The sequence below is a fragment of the Pagrus pagrus genome (assembly GCF_965226575.1).
Source record: "Pagrus pagrus genome assembly, chromosome: 21".
NCBI lineage: Eukaryota > Metazoa > Chordata > Actinopteri > Spariformes > Sparidae > Pagrus > Pagrus pagrus.
The window spans coordinates 21,666,570-21,683,962 of record NC_140208.1 but is presented as its reverse complement, the minus strand read 5'-3'; the positions used below and the strand labels follow the sequence as shown (position 1 = coordinate 21,683,962).

The 17,393-nt window shown below is 42.3% G+C and overlaps 2 protein-coding genes across 18 annotated transcripts in view; both read right to left on the bottom strand.

The window, feature by feature from the left end:
* The window catches only part of LOC311250402 (uncharacterized protein), a 54,953-nt gene extending 38,651 nt beyond the window's left edge, over positions 1-16,302 (bottom strand). For 10 of the 17 annotated variants that reach the window (XM_084342068.1, XM_084342052.1, XM_084342059.1 and 7 more), the window contains exons 1-11: positions 15,980-16,302; positions 13,115-13,325; positions 12,692-12,883; positions 12,417-12,598; positions 12,181-12,304; positions 11,773-11,883; positions 11,563-11,643; positions 11,328-11,479; positions 10,979-11,200; positions 10,601-10,828; positions 10,244-10,456 (exon numbers count right to left, since the gene is read on the bottom strand). In XM_084342068.1, coding sequence (XP_084198194.1) covers positions 10,244-10,456; positions 10,601-10,828; positions 10,979-11,200; positions 11,328-11,479; positions 11,563-11,643; positions 11,773-11,883; positions 12,181-12,304; positions 12,417-12,598; positions 12,692-12,883; positions 13,115-13,309 — 1,700 coding nt within the window. In that variant the 5' untranslated portion in view covers positions 13,310-13,325; positions 15,980-16,302. Of the gene's footprint in view, positions 1-9,829; positions 10,052-10,243; positions 10,457-10,600; positions 10,829-10,978; positions 11,201-11,327; positions 11,480-11,562; positions 11,644-11,772; positions 11,884-12,180; positions 12,305-12,416; positions 12,599-12,691; positions 12,884-13,114; positions 13,326-15,979 lie in introns of all 17 variants that reach the window. The other 7 variants (XM_084342051.1, XM_084342062.1, XM_084342061.1 and 4 more) reach the window with 2 other exon arrangements.
* Positions 3,229-9,486, bottom strand: LOC311250148 (uncharacterized protein; the record flags this gene model as incomplete). Its single annotated transcript, XM_084341724.1, has 11 exons — positions 3,229-3,973; positions 4,059-4,241; positions 4,459-4,781; positions 5,218-5,307; positions 5,454-5,521; positions 7,261-7,344; positions 7,591-7,762; positions 7,887-8,176; positions 9,040-9,089; positions 9,175-9,269; positions 9,458-9,486. The coding sequence occupies 9 exons, from the start codon at positions 9,484-9,486 to the stop codon at positions 4,598-4,600; spliced, it is 1,062 nt and encodes a 353-aa protein (XP_084197850.1). The 3' UTR covers positions 3,229-3,973; positions 4,059-4,241; positions 4,459-4,597.
* Positions 16,303-17,393: the final 1,091 nt, after the last annotated feature.

Genomic DNA, 17,393 nt, shown 5'->3' with positions numbered 1-17,393 from the left:
GCTGTCGTGTCTTCAACCTAAAAACTGATCTTTATACATTTTTTCGTTGAGTAAAAATCCTCTCTGAATTATGGAACTGATAAGAATCATTTCTTAATTGCTTGTATGGACGTTGAAACTTCTGTAGGCTGTGCGTAATTTTTTCTGCCTCCGCTTAGCCGTGGCTGCAGCGAGCGAGGCAAATCACAACCTCAGATGTCTTTAGGGTATCAGATATTATTATAGGCTATTCTTATATTTAAGCAACATCCAGTCAGGCCGTGATATAGGCTCACGGAGACGGACTGGGACAATAATTCAGGTCGGCAATTTTACCAATGAACAAATGTTCCTTAAAAAACAACTAATGTCCATATTTTAGCTCTACTGTAAAACAAAGAAAGCACAAGTGATTATCCAAGGTCACCCAGATAATTGAGGTGTCCCACCGCTGTGAAACAATCAGTCTGAATCAATCTGATACGGTTTAGCAGTCCTCCTCTCCATTCACTCTACCTGTAGCCTAAAACAGCGCCGCTCTCCATTGCAGCTACATTGTGGTCAAATGTGGAATTGTCCCAAAATCGCTTGAGCTGCAATTCAGTACTATGCTTCCACCTAGTGGCTACAGTTGCCACTTACATTTCCCGCGTTGCGTGAATCTCGCTCCCCGCGAGTGAAATAGCCACTTTGAAGTAGTAGGCCTACCTACTGTAGGTTCCATATTTTACACTGAGTATTGGAGCAGTGAAATATATTTGAAGACTTCAGTTATATGAAATATCAGTATATGTAAACAATCTATGTTTGTAATCTTATTCAGCTATTTACTTGCTTGGTGAACTGAAACACAAATGACCACTGCTCTCCAGCCGGTCCTGTGTTGCAAAGAATTCTGGGAGGGCGTTATCTAGTGTGTCTTCTGAGATTTATTGAAGCACCTTAGCATTAAAAGATGTACATTTCTTATCATGTCATGTCCACGTCATGAATGTGCTGGAAACAATTGTTACAGAAGAGAAAACAGTAATAATCAGAATCAGAATCAGAAATACTTTATTGAGACTTTATTAAGTCTTAGAAAATAAGCGGAAAAATGAAAACTATAAATAAGCAAGAATAATAAAAATAGAATAAAAACATAAAAATTGTACATCTATACATACACAGTGTAATAAATAATGCTACAGTTGAAATATGGGTTATTGCACATTAAATACAAAAGAGGGAAGCAACGTTTCCAGAGTCCCCCTATTAACTCAGAGTGTCTGACACAGAGCGAGGAGTTGAACAGTTTGATGGCCACAGTCAGGAATGATTTCCTGTGGCGCTCTGTGGTGCATCTTGGTGGATCAGTCTAGTGCTGAATGTACTCCTGTGGCTGACCACCACGTCATGGAGTGGATGGGAGCCATTGTCCAAGATGCCATGTAACTTGGACAGCATCCTCCTCTCTGACACCACCGTCAGAGAGTCCAGTTCCACCCCCACAACGTCACTGGCCTTGCGGATCAGTCTGTTCAGACTTTTGGCGTCCGCTACCCTCAGCCCCCTGCCCCCAGCACACAACAGCATAGAGTATAGCACTGGCCACCACAGACTCATAAAACATCCTGAGCATAGTCCGGCAGATGTTGAAGGACCTCAGCCGTCTTAGAAAATAGAGACAACGCTGTTCCTTCCTGTAGAGGGCGTTAGTGTTCTTTACCCAGTCCAGTTTATTATCAATATGGACCCCCAGATACTTATAATCCTCCACAATGTCCACACTGACCCCCTGGATGGAAACAGGGGTCAACGGCACCTTGGTCTTGCTCAGGTCCAGAACCAGTTCCTTGGTCTTCACATTGAGCTGTAGATGGTTCCGCTCACACCATGTGACACAGTTGTCCACAACAGTCCTGTACTCATCCTCAGGACCTTCACTGATACATCCAACTATTGCTGAGTCATCTGAGAACTTCTGGAGATGACAGGTCTCTGTGCAGTAGTTGAAGTCCGTGGTGTAGAGGGTGAAGAGGAAGGGAGAGAGGACAGTCTCCTGTGGGGCCCCGGTGTTGCTGACCACTCTGTCTGACACAGTGTTGTAAGCGCACATACTGTGGTCTGCCTGTCAGATAGTCAACAATCCAGGTCACAAGGGGGGAATCCACCTGCATGGCTGTCAGCTTCTCACCCAGTAGAGCTGGACGGATGGTGTTGAATGCACTGGAGAAGTCAAAACACATGACTCTCACAGTGCTCGCTGGTTTGTCCAGGTGGGCGTAGACACAAGTTGAGCAGGTAGATGATGGCATCCTCAACTCCAAGTTTGGGCTGATAGGCGAACTGTAGGGAGTCCAAGAGTGGTTTGACCAAGGGCCCAAGCTGCTCCAAGACGAGTCTCTCCAGAGTCTTCATGATGTGATAGACTCATTGTGAAAGAAGCGTCTGTATAAAGGTGGATAAATTCTTTTGAGTGTCACAGCCCCTGCAAAATGACTCGTTTCACTGTCATAATTTGAGCCGTTTGGCCAGATAACATTTGGAAAGTCTAGATTAAATTATTTTATCCATCATCAAGTTAGCCAGGGGCTAAACCGGAAGTTAGCCACCTTGGTCTGCGATCCAGGTATTTTCACAGCCAGGAAGTCATATAATATGCAGTATGAAGAACTAAATCAGACCTGCTCTTGTGGCACAGTAGTTTGTAGGTCATGAATCTTGTGTTGTGCTGCAAAGCAGAGCTGGTTTACTTTAAAACTCTTTAAAACTGAATAGTTACTCTAACATATACTTGAATCTAAAGACATTGGTCATAAAATAATAATAACTTTAGTCTGCTTACATTTGGTTTTATTAAATATTATTAGGCTATAGAAGCAGCATCACTGTGGATTAACTCACTTTTTTCATCAAATTCACCCTTTGCATATTTGCTAGAAGTAGCACCCTGACATTATTTGTTTGTGTTGTTGTTTGGTTTGTTTACCTCGTATATGAAACACTTTCCCACTGATGAACCTCTGCAGTTATTGGCTTAAATGCCTGCTGTCGTTTCTGATACTTAATGTGTACTGAGCTTTGGATCTTGTCTCTGTCTCATGTTAAACACAGCTTTATGTATTCTGTAGTATCATTTAGTAAAACTCCACTGTGAAAAAACACAATCATTTTGAAAAAATAAAAAATAAGCTAGTGTGGTGCAACACAGTTATTTGTGTATTTACCATGTAATTGCAGAAAATGAATCATTTTGACCTGATTAAATATAGTTTAAAATGATTTACTTAAAATGATGGCAACTATCTTATCAATCTATACATACATCTATACATACATCTGTAAAACAATCTATACATACATCTGTAAAACAATCTATACATACATCTATACATACATCTGTAAAACAATCTATACATACATCTTATCCATCTATACATACATCTATACATACATCTAAACATACATCTTATCTATCCATCTATACATACATCTATACATACATCTGTAAAACAATCTATACATACATCTATACATACATCTGTAAAACAACCTATACATACATCTTATCTATCTATACATACATCTAAACATACATCTTATCTATCTATACATACATCTAAACATACATCTTATCTATCTATGCATACATCTATACATACATCTGTAAAACAATCTATACATACATCTTATCCATCTATACATACATCTATACATACATCTGTAAAACAATCTAAACATACATCTTATCTATCTATACATACATCTTATCCATCTATCTATACATACATCTATACATCTTCCTATACATAAATCTATACATACAACTAGACATTTATCTAAACATCTATCTGTACATCTATCTACACATCCATCGATCCATCTGCACGACATCCCAGAAGTCCACAGTGAGGAGAGGAGGGCCGCTGATGCTCTGCACTGGATGGACTTGGTGGAGGATCAAGCTGCTCCATCACCGGGTGATGCTCCACATCCTCTGATTGGTTGGACTCTGTGTGAGGAGGACAGAGATGTGACTGCTGCAAGAAGGCAGGGCTTACATTGTACTCCTGTGGCAGGTGATACATGTCACTCACATGCACGGTCACTGGAGTCTGTGTGTACGGTGGCCTCACCACGGCTGTCTACTGAAGTGTGCTGTGACAGGACTGGGACTGTCTGCGGGGGCGTGGTTCCTCCACAGCTCTCTGCGAGGTCGAGGCCTCCATCACAGCTGCCCGTGAGGTGGATGCCACTGGTGACACACAGCATCTAAAACGCTGCAACACCAACAAACAAAAACACAGATCAGGGCCACTACGTAGTAGAAATTAATGAGGTAATAACACAAACTCAGAAATATATTTTTTTTCCATAACTTAATAAACAAGCTGTTCTCAGAGCAAAATAAGGTCTCCAAAACGTTGAACTATTTGTACTAAATACCTTAAAATCTTCATTTTCTTGTTTGTAAAATCAATGTAGCTTAACAATTACATTTCGTCTAGTTTTCATCACATGTCCATGGCAGTCCTCACGTTCAGGAGCTTTTCTGCTCCCCCTCTTCCTCTTTTTGCCCGACACAAAAACAAACACGTCTTTACACTTTACATCTGACATCAGCCAATGAAAACGGTTAGCAGTGACTCTTGTCTAGTGATGTATGTGGTGATGCAAACATGTATGAGTTGTGTGTGAGCAGTGTGTACTTCCACAGTTTTGGCTGACAGACCAGCCGGGTGTCTCTGGGCGTGGAGCTCTTTTTCTCTGTCGGCCTGTTGGTAGTAAATGGCCTGCTCCTCCGCTGACAGTGACTTCCACTGTGGACAGAGGGACAACACACTGTTCGTTAGCACACACACACACACACACACACACACACACTATACATACTGACAACAGACACAAATATGCACACAGTTGATCATTAATGGTGTCATTCACTGTAAAGCGATAATGATTTAGACTGTAGAAAACATTTTTTTTTCAAGCATTGATCAAGTTTCTAACACCGACTGTCACACTTACTCTCCGTCCCAGGACTTTATTGACAGCTGCAGCAGCTCCTCTTAACATCCTCCTCAACAAGGGGCCTAACCCATGTAAAGACACTGATTATCAGAAATGTACAGATAATTAACAGTCACCTGAAATAAAACAACAGCTGATGGAATTCAGTTTAAAAAGACTGATGATGAGAAAGTCACAATAAGGAGAAAAGTACATGTTGATCAAAAGTGTCCACAGCAAACTTACTTTGAGTTGGAGGTGCTCGGCTGAGGAGCAGCAGGGACAGCAGGAGGAGGGAAAACTCCAGCTGGAAGAGCGAACAACAGCTTTCCATTCCTACACAGGTAACAAGTCAGATGCACACATGATCAGACAGGAGAAATAGTGTGTGTGTGTGTCCGTGTGTGTGTGATGGTGCAAACTGAAACTCTATAGCTGTGTGTACTGGTGTGTTTGTTTGCATTCGTGTGTGTGTTACTTACATCATTCCTGCACACTGCAGGTTGTGGTCGAAGCCTCCAGGGAGCCTCACTATTGGTACCTTGTGATACTGTAGACACAAACACACACAGAACAGGTGCTTAGATGAGCTGCGATGGCGCCATGTGTCCACCAGGTGTCAGGATTTCCCCTCACAATTAATTATCATAAGTCTTTCAATGAGCTGCTGTCACATCTGTGGGATTAAAACACATCAGGATAGTCTACAGCATTCAGCCATTACATGTCTGCATGTTTCTGCTGAAGGACTGTGGAGGACTCAAAGTGCCAAAATGTCTTTTTCATTTGCTTTCCCATCTCATTTCAGGTTTGTATATTCATTTTAAAATGTTATCATTTATTTAGGCATTTTTAATGCATTTATTTCTGTATTATTTTCCCTTTGTGTTTGCCCCCCAGTTAAATCCACTAACTTAATTATTTCAGTATATTTTCTTCTACATTTCCTTCACCAGTTTTCCCCCATAATGGAATAAATACATAATGAAATACAGAAGCACATTACACAATTATCATTTTTTGTTTTTATTTTATTAATTGATTAATGCTTCCATTCATTTGTTAAAGGAATAGTCCACTCTAAAACAAAATTCAGTCATTATCGACTCACCCACATTTAACGACCATAAGCGGCGGCCGAGAGGAAAAGGTCCATAAAACTACACAAAAACTTTGTAATATTCCTCCATACTGCTCACCTGACAAGATGAACGAGACTCGCGATAGATACACACTGGTATTTACATCCTGCTGTGAGTGTCAAAGTGTCAAATCACTAGTGCAGCAGATCCCTCTTGTGTTTGTGTGTCGCACGGTCGCTCAAAGCAGGAAGTATACCAGTGTGTATCTATCGCGAGTCTCGTTCATCTTGTCCGGCATGGCTTCCGTAGTGCAATCGGCTGTGAGGGAGACTCGCGTGAAGGCGGAGCGTGCCTCCAGGCAGATGTAGCATAGTGACTCTTTACTGTTTAGGCTATAAAAATGTACTAAATGATGTTGTTTCGAGTAAACTCTGGATGTCGCCACTTCACGACACTTGGATTGCAGCAGAGGAGCAGTATGGAGGAATATTACAAAGTTTTTGTGTAGTTTTATGGACCTTTTCCTCTCGGTCACCACTTATGCTCGTTATATGGATTATGGCTGCCGGAGGGTACCCCGGGTCTCCAGCTGCACTTTGAGGAATAAGAAACTACACCGGAGATCTCATCAGCATGTGGGTGAGTCGATAATGACTGAATTTGGTTTTAGAGTGAACTATTCCTTTAATATATTTTGATTTGGCGGATTCAGTCCTCCGTAATGCAGCATTGAATGAGTCCTAACTTGATTAAAACTGTGCTTCACCTCTGACTAGCTATAAAAAAGGAAACAACATCCACCTGTGAACTGTAGGTTTTATATTTATCATGTAGCAAATGATTTGTTGGGATGATAGACTGTCTAAGAAATGATGGCTAATTTTACTGTTTTACTGATGTTACTAACCTGCAGAGTCCTTTAATGTTAAGATGTACTTGGCCTCAGCCTGACACCAGAAACCCTCACAAAATATACAACTGAGTTTCAAGAGCACACAGCTTCACTTTCCTTTAAATAATTCTAAAATGTGCCATTTTTCTAAGGGACCTTTGAACTGGAACAACAGGACAAAGTCAGATGTTACTTGTGTTTGTCCTGTAAAGCTGCAACTGTTCCTGCACTGATGTCCTTCTCCTACAGCACAAAACCTCAGCTTCAACCAAACAGTGGAGATGTTCAGAGTGTGTGTGGTGAACCAGGTCTTACTGTGTGTGGAGGAGCAGCAGGGTGACTGACGGCTGCTGCTGCGGGTATCAGGACGCCGTACACGGGCCGCTGATACAGCAGGAACTGTGGAGACAGAGAGAGAGAGAGAGAGAGAGATTTATCAAACCCATGACACCCTTCCTCCATACATGAAGACACAGAAGAATACAGACATTACATTCAGGAAAACAAAGTCATCTTACATTAAAATGAACATTTTTCCTGCCTTCTTTTGCCACAAAGCACCGACCATTGGCAAATATCTGTATCAATACAGACATTGATCTAATTCTCATGACATCTCTGCCTAACCTATACTTAGTATCTCACCTGTGCCTGGATGTAAGCGTCTTGCAGACCTCCACCACGTAGTCTGACTGGACTGTGTGCAGGCACAGGTTCAGGCTGGGTGTTCAGTTCCAGCACAGCAGGGCCGGGAGGAGGAGGTGAAGGGATGGGTTGGAGGGATGGGTTGGTTGTCCAGTAGGTCAATAAAGGCGTCCTGGAGAGTAATAATAATAATAATAATACATTTAATTTATATAGTGCCTTTCAGGGTACCCAAGGATACTTAACAAAGTGAAACATACAAAACAAAGAATAGATGGTTACACAAAAATACATACAAGATAAAGAACTGGAAAAGTTGATTGTTGGGGCTGGACCAAGAGCTGATAGGCCTTATTGCAGAGATAGGTTTTTGAGTCTTATTTGAAGTTCTCCAGAGAAGTCTGTTTGTCTGTTGGAAGTCTGACCACAGTAGCAGAGGAGGGGGATACAGGAGCCAGGCGGTGAATAATCCTGAGGTTGTGGTGGAGGGAGGACCAGTGGAGTTGGATGTGTCGGATAGCCCAGAGAGTATTGAGCACGTCGGTTTGAAAGTTAGCGTAGCTAGGCTAACAGCTGATCGGCGGGGCTAACAGCTGATCGGCGGAGAAAGGTGAGTCTGTGAGCCAATTGTTCAGGTGTGCAGCCACAGTAGCAGAGGAGGGCGATACAGGAGCCAGGCGGTGAATAATCCTGAGGTTGGGGTGGAGGGAGGACCAGTGGAGTAATGTTGGATAGCCAGTAGAGTATTGAGCACGTTGGTTTGAAAGTTAGCGTAGCTCGGCTAACAGCTGATCGGCGGGGCTAACAGGTGATCGGCGGAGAAAGGTGAGTCTGTGGAGCCAATTGTTCAGGTGTGCAGCCACAGTAGCAGAGGAGGGCGATACAGGAGCCGGGCGGTGAATAATCCTGAGGTTGTGGTGGAGGGAGGACCAGTGGAGTAATGTTGGATAGCCCACAGAGTATTGAGCACGCCAGTTTGAAAGTTAGCGTTGCTAGGCCAGCCGCTGATCAGCAGGGCTGACAGCTGATCAGCGGAGAAAGGTGACGTCCACGAAGTCCACGGGGCAAATTGTTCAGGTGTGCAGCCTTCAAAGGATCATCTGCTGGTTTCTGGTCACACACATGGTAAAGAAGCTGCTTTAGAGACACTTGAACCAGGACTAACATATATTCACTTAGAGATATATTGTACTTCACTGCATTTATATGACAGCAGATATGGACAAAATATATGACTGGTTAAGGAAAAAGTGATAATTTGTTACAGATTCAACTACTTAACATACGCGACAGGACACTGAAATGATAAATCATCACTAACTAACAAAGCACCACCTACAGGACTCACATCTCATCCTCATCCATATTCAGCATGGCCTCCAAACATCCCTAATCCTCCTCAGCACAGGAACAACATGAACCAAAGGTCTTCCTCATCCAGGAGAAGACACGTCTGAAGCGATTCTTCTTCTGACGCTTCCTCTTTGCTCCCGTGTTTTCTGAAAGTCAAAGGACATTAAAGACCTCAGCCGTACTCCAAAATGCACAGCACTTCAGACACAACTGGAGGTGACTGTTACTTACCACATGAGCCTGAGTCCTCACATATTGAGGACTTCATGCTCCTTTCAGTGTTGGTCAGTGAGGACCCTGACGTCTCCTTCAGGCCAGACTGAAAACTGAAAACACCAGAAAAAGTGAGAGTGATATTTCTGTTATTGTCATCACATCTTAAAGCTGCAACAAGGACTTTTCATTTTTGTTGTTACTGAGGCTCCTGCACACCAAAATATCCTGTAGTAAAGATCTTGATCTGGCTATCGTGTGGTTCTGATACAGGTTCTGATACAATTTTTCATCATCTCACCTGACTGCACTCTCCTGACCTTCCTGCATCAGCGTGTTCTCAGCAGTCGCAGGCCGAACCAGGATCACACCTGATGGCAGAAATGTGGGAGATGGCGTGCAGTCGTCTGGTTGGATGTTAATGATGTCATCATCCGTCAGAGGAGGGGCAGCAGGCTCACAGTCAACGTCCTCACTCGAGGAAGTGAATTCTGTACTTCCCGAGATGTTGAAAATAAAAGTCCTGCCACTGAACATGAAAACACACACACACAGAAGGATCCTGTTATTGTCGTGACATCTTCAAGAATCATGTCTCTGCTATTATTTCTGGCGATCTGAACTTTTTTCTCATCTGAGAAATGGGTGTTGTGACCAGAGGGAGACATCTCACCTGACTTCGCTCCCCTGATCTTCCTTCAGAGGAGTGGCAGCAGTTTGTGTGAGTTTGGCCGCTGCAGGCTGAACCCAAGTAAGAGTGGAAGATGGCCACGTCGTAGTAAGAGTGGGGCGTCTTTTAGGACTCAGGACTGACTTCTTTGGTCTCAGAATCTTCTCTAGGTTCTGCTTGGATTGCTCTGTCTTGCTTGGACGGAATGCTGCCAAAGCCCCATTGCTACAAAAAGACACACTCAGCGTTACACTGACAATGTAAGTGCTGCCATTGAACATGAAAACACACACACACAGAATGATCCTGTCATTGTCCTGACATCTTCAAGAATCATGTCTCTGCTATTATTTCTGGTGATCTGAACTTTTTTCTCATCTGAGAAATGGGTGTTGTGACCAGAGGAAGACATCTCACCTGACTTCGCTCCCCTGACCTTCCTGCATCAGCGCAGGCCGAACCAAGATCACACCTGATGGCAGAAATGTGGGAGATGGCGTGCAGTCGTCTGGTCGGACGTTAATGATGTCATCATCCGTCAGAGGAGGGGCAGCAGGCTCACAGTCAACGTCCTCACTCGAGGAAGTGAATTCTGTACTTCCCGAGATGTTGAAAATGTAAGTGCTGCCACTGAACATGAAAACACACACACACAGAATGATCCTGTTATTGTCGTGACATCTTCAAGAATCATGTCTCTGCTATTATTTCTGGCGATCTGAACTTTTTTCTCATCTGAGAAATGGGTGTTGTGACCAGAGGAAGACATCTCACCTGACTTCGCTCCCCTGACCTTCCTGCATCAGCGTGTTCTCAGCAGTCGCAGGCCGAACCAGGATCACACCTGATGGCAGAAATGTGGGAGATGGCGTGCAGTTGTCTGGTCGGACGTTAATGATGTCATCATCTGTCAGAGGAGGGGCAGCAGGCTCACAGTCAACGTCCTCACTCGAGGAAGTGAATGCTGAAGTTCCCGAGGTGTTGAAAATGTAAGTGCTGCCACTGAACATGAAAACACACACACACACACACAGAATGATCCTGTTGTTGTCGTGACATCTTCAAGAATCATGTCTCTGCTATTATTCCTGGCGATCTGAACTTTTTTCTCATCTGAGAAATGGGTGTTGTGACCAGAGGAAGACATCTCACCTGACTTCGCTCCCCTGATCTTCCTTCAGAGGAGTGGCAGCAGTTTGTGTGAGTTTGGCTGCTGCAGGCTGAACCCAAGTAAGAGTGGAAGATGGCCACGTCGTAGTAAGAGTGGGGCGTCTTTTAGGACTCAGGACTGACTTCTTTGGTCTCAGAATCTTCTCAAGGTTCTGCTTGGATTGCTCTGTCTTGCGTGGACGGAATGCTGCCAAAGCCCCATTGCTACAAAAAGACACACTCACTGTTACACTGATGTCCCAGAAACACGACAGGACACTGATCAAATGATAAATTATCACTAACTAACAAAGCACCACCTACAGGACTCACATCTCACACACACACTTACTTTGGGTAATGGTAGTCTTTAATAAATGGATGAGTGAGGACTTCACAGGGAGTGATCCTCTCATCCGCATCCACCTTCAGCATGGCCTTCAGGAGCTCGATGCACTGCTCTCGCTCTGCGGCCTCAGTTTCATTATTTTCCTCAAGACGCATCTAGTTGAGGAAACAACTGGTCAAATCCACCATCATGAAAAGACAATCGATCATAGTGACAATGAAAGTTACTTCACACTTACTTCTTTGAGATTGTCCAGAGACTGGAGCTTGTGGTCCTCGTTAACACTGCTGAGGTGACATCTGAAAAACTCGAAAGATGTCTGAAAGAAGGTTCAAAGTGTTTGTATCAGTGTTCCTCAAAATCAGTCTGAATGAATGACTGCTGAGAAACGTAAACAAGAAAATATTCTGATAAAAGATCAAAGGTCAGAGAGGGTTCACTGTGGTACCTTGAGCTCCCAGTTGTTGGAATCAGTCCTCTTAAAGAGGTTCTTTGTCTTTATACCAGCATTGAGAAGGCGGTCCGCTGGCTGACCCAGGATATCAATAATGCACTGCAGCTGGAGATGAAACACAGCATCACATCAAAATATGCAAGAGGAAGCAGAATATTGTTCTCAGGAGGGCAACGTCATGAATCGCCATATCTGAATGGCCAGCTCTCATCGGCTGGTTAGGTTTTGGCACGAGGAGATGATTTCTCATTCCCTATTTTCTTTAAATTTCCTTTTGATTCCCAGCTTAAGATTTCTCATCATACATGTGGGATGTATATGGACACTAAAAACCACATGCAAGAGCGAAGACACACAAGTACGAGTAACTGACAAATTGTCTGACTATGGGAGAAGACTTACTTGTGCATGCTCAGAGCGTCCTTTGAACGGTAGGTTGCCGCAGATCATTACGAACAAAAGACAGCCCAGGGACCACATGTCAATGGCCTCAGAAAATGGACAGCCCAACAAAATTTCTGGAGACCTGAATGTGGAGGAGAAATATCACACGGGATGTTTACACTGTCAGACTTGGCAAGGGAGCAATAAATGGTAAACTACTCACTCACTCCAGTGTAATAATAAAAATAACCTACCTAAAAGCCAGTGGTTGTAGGAGTGCTCCCTGGCTGGCTTCTGATCTGGAAATGGCACCACCAAAGTCAATCAGCTTGATTCTGAAGGGTCGTCTTTGGTGATTCACCATCATTATGTTGTGGAGATGCACGTCACCGTGGATCACCCCGATCCCCTTCAGCGCGTCTAATGCTTTAGCCATCTGAAAGTACAAGGTTGGTAAGAATGTACCAAAGCCTAAAAGTGACAGAGTGCTCAGTGCTTTGCTTTCCATCTGATAGTGCTGAGTTCATACCTGCTGGATGATGGTTCTGATGTCAATCAGAGGCATAGGCGCAAAACCTGTCTTTGCAAGGTAGTTGCCTAGGCTGATATCCAGCACCTCAAACACGATTGCCTTTCCATGCTTGATTTGAAAGCAATCGATGAACTCGACAATGTTATGTTGTTCGAGTTTGAGACGCTTGAACCGTCTCAGCATGGACACCTAGAGACACACGGCAAGTTTGACATGATTAGTTTTTTACAGTCAGTTAATGTGTTAACGTGTGAAGAACTTAGTGTACAGAGAATCACTATATTTTTACATAGTGACGTTTGTTATTAGCTTAAAGTAGCTTAAAGTAAAAGGAGCTGCTTGTTTGCACGAGGCGCTTACTGCACCTCTGACTATACAATATCTTTTACAACCGGGAACACCAAAACCAACACCTCCCACCTCATTGATGAAGTCCCTGTCGAAGAATTTAGGAATCTTCACAGCCACGGTCTGTTTGATGTCCTTTCTCCAACATTTCAACACCTTGCCAAAGCAGCCCTCTCCCAGAACGTCCAGGACCTCATATCCGCTGGGGAGCTGGACGGGTTTCATCTGGGAAGATGAGATGGACGCCTTGAATACACTGGAGCCCATTTTGTCTCTCAGAATACTGAAACAAAACAGGTGAAAACAAGAAAAAGGAGAAGTTACTTTCATTCCCTTCGAAGGACCATAACAATGTTTCAGATATTGAGTATATTTATTTTTGCTACCATCCGACGGTTTCTACCCCGTCAACGACTAGATGACACAAAAAGTCTTTAAAAAGACAACCATGTATTTATTTCATATTCCACGTTTCAGTGGTCATCTGATCGCCTCTGTTTTCTGAGCAAAATCAGGGGAATTTCCACTAAATGTTAATGATTTTTACAGTTATCTACAAATAAGAGATTTCTATGAAAAACAGATAAAACCAGAATTCTCTGAGGAGGGTAATGCAGTGATATTGTCGTCATTCAAGCCTATAAACACAAAAAACAATGTCTAAACTACACCAGGGTCTTCAGAGGCAGAAGGGGAACTGATTGCAACAGTCTGATTAGGGTATTCATTGATGCATTTAAAGGTCAAATTAACAGAAAACTTATCTCCAGGATTTATTCAACTTTACAACTGGAAAGGGGCCTTTCCACAATGTATATTAAATCAAGATGGGAGATTTGTATGGCTAACATACAAATGACTGAAAATGAATAAATATCTGTAAGTCCTAATATCTCTGCCTACTGGACAGATGTAGTAACAGAGATCAGATCTATAAGCGGCTCAGATCTGGATTTTAATGTCACTGTTATTTATTTGGGAAATGTATCAACTGAGCTGAAACTAAACGGCTAAATTAAACTAAATGGAAATTCTTCATCTCGCCTCACATTACAAGTAAATGACCTCAATCACAACAGCAGTGTTGGAGACACATCAGTCCAACATCTTCTGGACGTGTCCAAACATTTTGGAGAAACAAGTTTGGCTCTAAAAATATGAAATACCTGTGGATGTTCACCGCCATGTTTCTACATTAGCCCAGAACAGCCAAACCACACACTGACTCTACAGAGGGACTTTCATGTTTTTAGTGGCCATCATAAGGGAGGGTGAGACGAGGGGTCTTCAGTTGGTTATAATCTGCAACCTCACCACTGGATGGCACTAAATCCAACACACTGGACCTTTAAAACAACACAAAGTGGAGCTTTTTTCTTCCTTTTGAGCTGAGCCGTGACAACAAAAGGGGAGATTTCACTGTTTTTGTTTAATACCTACAGACCTCATTAGACCAGGTCCAGATCAAAAACCACTGTACCCAGACTTGTCAAATCTGGATTAGATTATCCTACAGAGGCTAAACATTCATTATAACACAGTTTCTAATCTGTGAAACCTTCATTCTATTTGTGAAAATACAATAAAGGCAGATTTCACTGTTTTCTCAGCATATAGACAACATTAGAGCCAGGTCCTGATCAAAAACCACTATGCCTAGACTTCTCAAATCTGGATTAGATTATCCTACAGAGGCTAAACATTCGTTATAACACAGTTTCTGATCTGTGAAACCTTTATTCTATTTGTGAAAATGCTTTATTTTCCCAAATAGAAATTAATAGAAATCTGCCTTTATTGCATTTTCACAAATAGAATAAAGGTTTCACAGATCACAAACTGTGTCTGAATGAATCTTCAGGGCCTGTAGATTAATCTAATCCAGATTTGAGAAATCTGGATACTGTGGTTTTTGACCTGGACCAGGTCTAATGTGGTCTATATGCTGAGAAAACGGTGAAATCTGCCTTTATTGCATTTTCACAAATAGAATAAAGGTTTCACAGATCAGAAACTGTGTTATAATGAATGTTTAGCCTCTGTAGGATAATCTAATCCAAATCTCATCTCTTCCCAACTTTTTCAATACCAACAGTGCTGACTGAGCACAACAGTGAAAAGTCCTTCAAAAAATATGATCAACTGTGAACTTGAACTCTCTCCGACAACATATCCGGTTACACTTTAAGTTCAGTTTCAACAATAATAGCAGCAAACAGAGCTGCACAGAGAGAGACGGCCCTGGTGTGTTTACGTGCTCATCTCCTCACGTTCCATCGTCTCCAGTGCACGAGACAAAAACCTTGTTGTTTTTTGGCATTTTTCAAAAAAAGTCCCGGTCCTCATCTTTCCCCCTCAATTTTGTTGTTGTTACATTACAGATGAGGATTTTACATCTTAAACCTGTGATTAGCTCATAAAATATGATGCAGTGTTACAGATTTCAATACCAGTTGATTCATTCATTATAACAGTCTATCATGTAAAGAAAGTAGGCCTAGAACACAACCATTTGCCCAAAGTCCCATTTATATATCTGCCACAACCTTTGTTGCGCAGTTGTTGTTTTTTGGCATTTTTCAAAAAAAGTCCCGTCCTCATCTTTTCCCCTCAATTTTCCTCATTAAATATGTAAAAATGGATGCCCTCAACAATAATAACAGTATTTAAAAATCACTACACAACCGTGAACTCATTCCTCACCTGTGGCGGGACTTTCAGCACGTTCTTATCATCTAAAAATCATTTTCGATGGAGAAACGTCAGTGTCACCCAAAACGGACTTTTCCTGGAAAGCTAGCTAAAATGCTATCAATACCCTATCTGTAAATTCAACAATTTACCAAGAGTATAATACACATTGTCAACCGAAACCCACTTCTACACGTTTAAGAAGATGAATAAATACGTTGGGTGTGATAATTAAAGATGTCCTACCTGCAGAGACTCTGGACAGCAGGTGCCTCCCACAGGGGGTCCACCAGAAACCACTTCTCCAGCAGTTAAAGGTGGTCCACGCTCTGCAGTAGTAGTAGTAGTAGTAGTAGTAGTAGTAGAGCAAAGTAATCCACAAGGCTTTTTAGAAAAAAAGTCTTTCAGGTGATCAGGTATAATCCAAAGGTTTGGCTGAGTAGAAGTTTTCCAGTCTATCAGGTTTTCAAGAGATTGAAACTTTCCAACAGCAGATCCGCAGTAGGTCAACTTATCAAAGTTTAATGTGCGAACAGGGAAATGGCCGCCGGGCTGCAGCTTTTATAGCTCTGGTCAACGTTCTGTTTCCATGGCCTCCAGTGACGCGCGTGCGTGTGTACGTGTGTGTGCGTGATGGAGTGACAGATTCTGTGCAGCAAATTGATTTATTTAGTTTTCTTGTGTAAAATGTCCTCATTCAATAATATGTCAGTAATGTACCTTCATTCATGCCAATAAAGTTTATTTGAATTGACAGATGTAAACTGTGGGATTTGTGTGTGTGCAGCAGGTGTTTCTGCAAGAGCTCCACTTATAATCTTCACTTTGTGAGGGTCTAAAATAATGAACGTTAGGACAGAGATTAATAAATACATAATAAACAAGAGAGAGAAAGAGGGAGAGAGGTTTTTGGAGGCGCCTGCCTGCCTCATCCTATGGAAGCACGTTTCCACCAGTTAAAGAAAGAAAAATTATATATATATATATAAAAAAAAAAAATCATGAGATAAAAAGTCACAGTATGAAATAATAAGTCACAATATCATTATAGACATGCCAAATTAAAGAGCCACCCACCCTCCAGAGAACAGAGCGTCACACAGCATTAAAATGAATAATAATTATGGTGTACAAGTTCGCATCCATAAGTGGAGCACAACGCAGAACATGTTTTCTGTTTTGTGCCTTTATTTAGGGTAATAAAAGTGGGTTATATGCAGTCAAGTGGTTTTTCTATGTAATTTCTGTTAATTTCCTATTATATATTTTCTATTGTTAACAGGCAAGACCAGTTAATCCTGTTGAAATACATCGATCAGGCATAACATTATGGCCACCTGCCTAATGTTGTGAAGGTTCCCCTTGTGCAGCCAAAACATCTCTGACCTGTCAAGACATGGACTTCAGACCTCTGAGCGGGTCCTGTGGTGTCTGGCACCAGGGTGTTTTATAGTGGATCCTCTGGGTCCTGTATGGGTCCAGGATGACATGAACTCCAGATTCTAGCAGTATTAAAGTGGTCCCATATTTCATTTTACACTATTCTTACACTGTGTTATTGCTACTTTTACTTAAAAACAAGATCTGTTTACTTCTTCCACGTCTGCCATCAACTTATTCCTTCATAGATGTGTGTTGATAGGAAGAGTTGTGTGTGTAT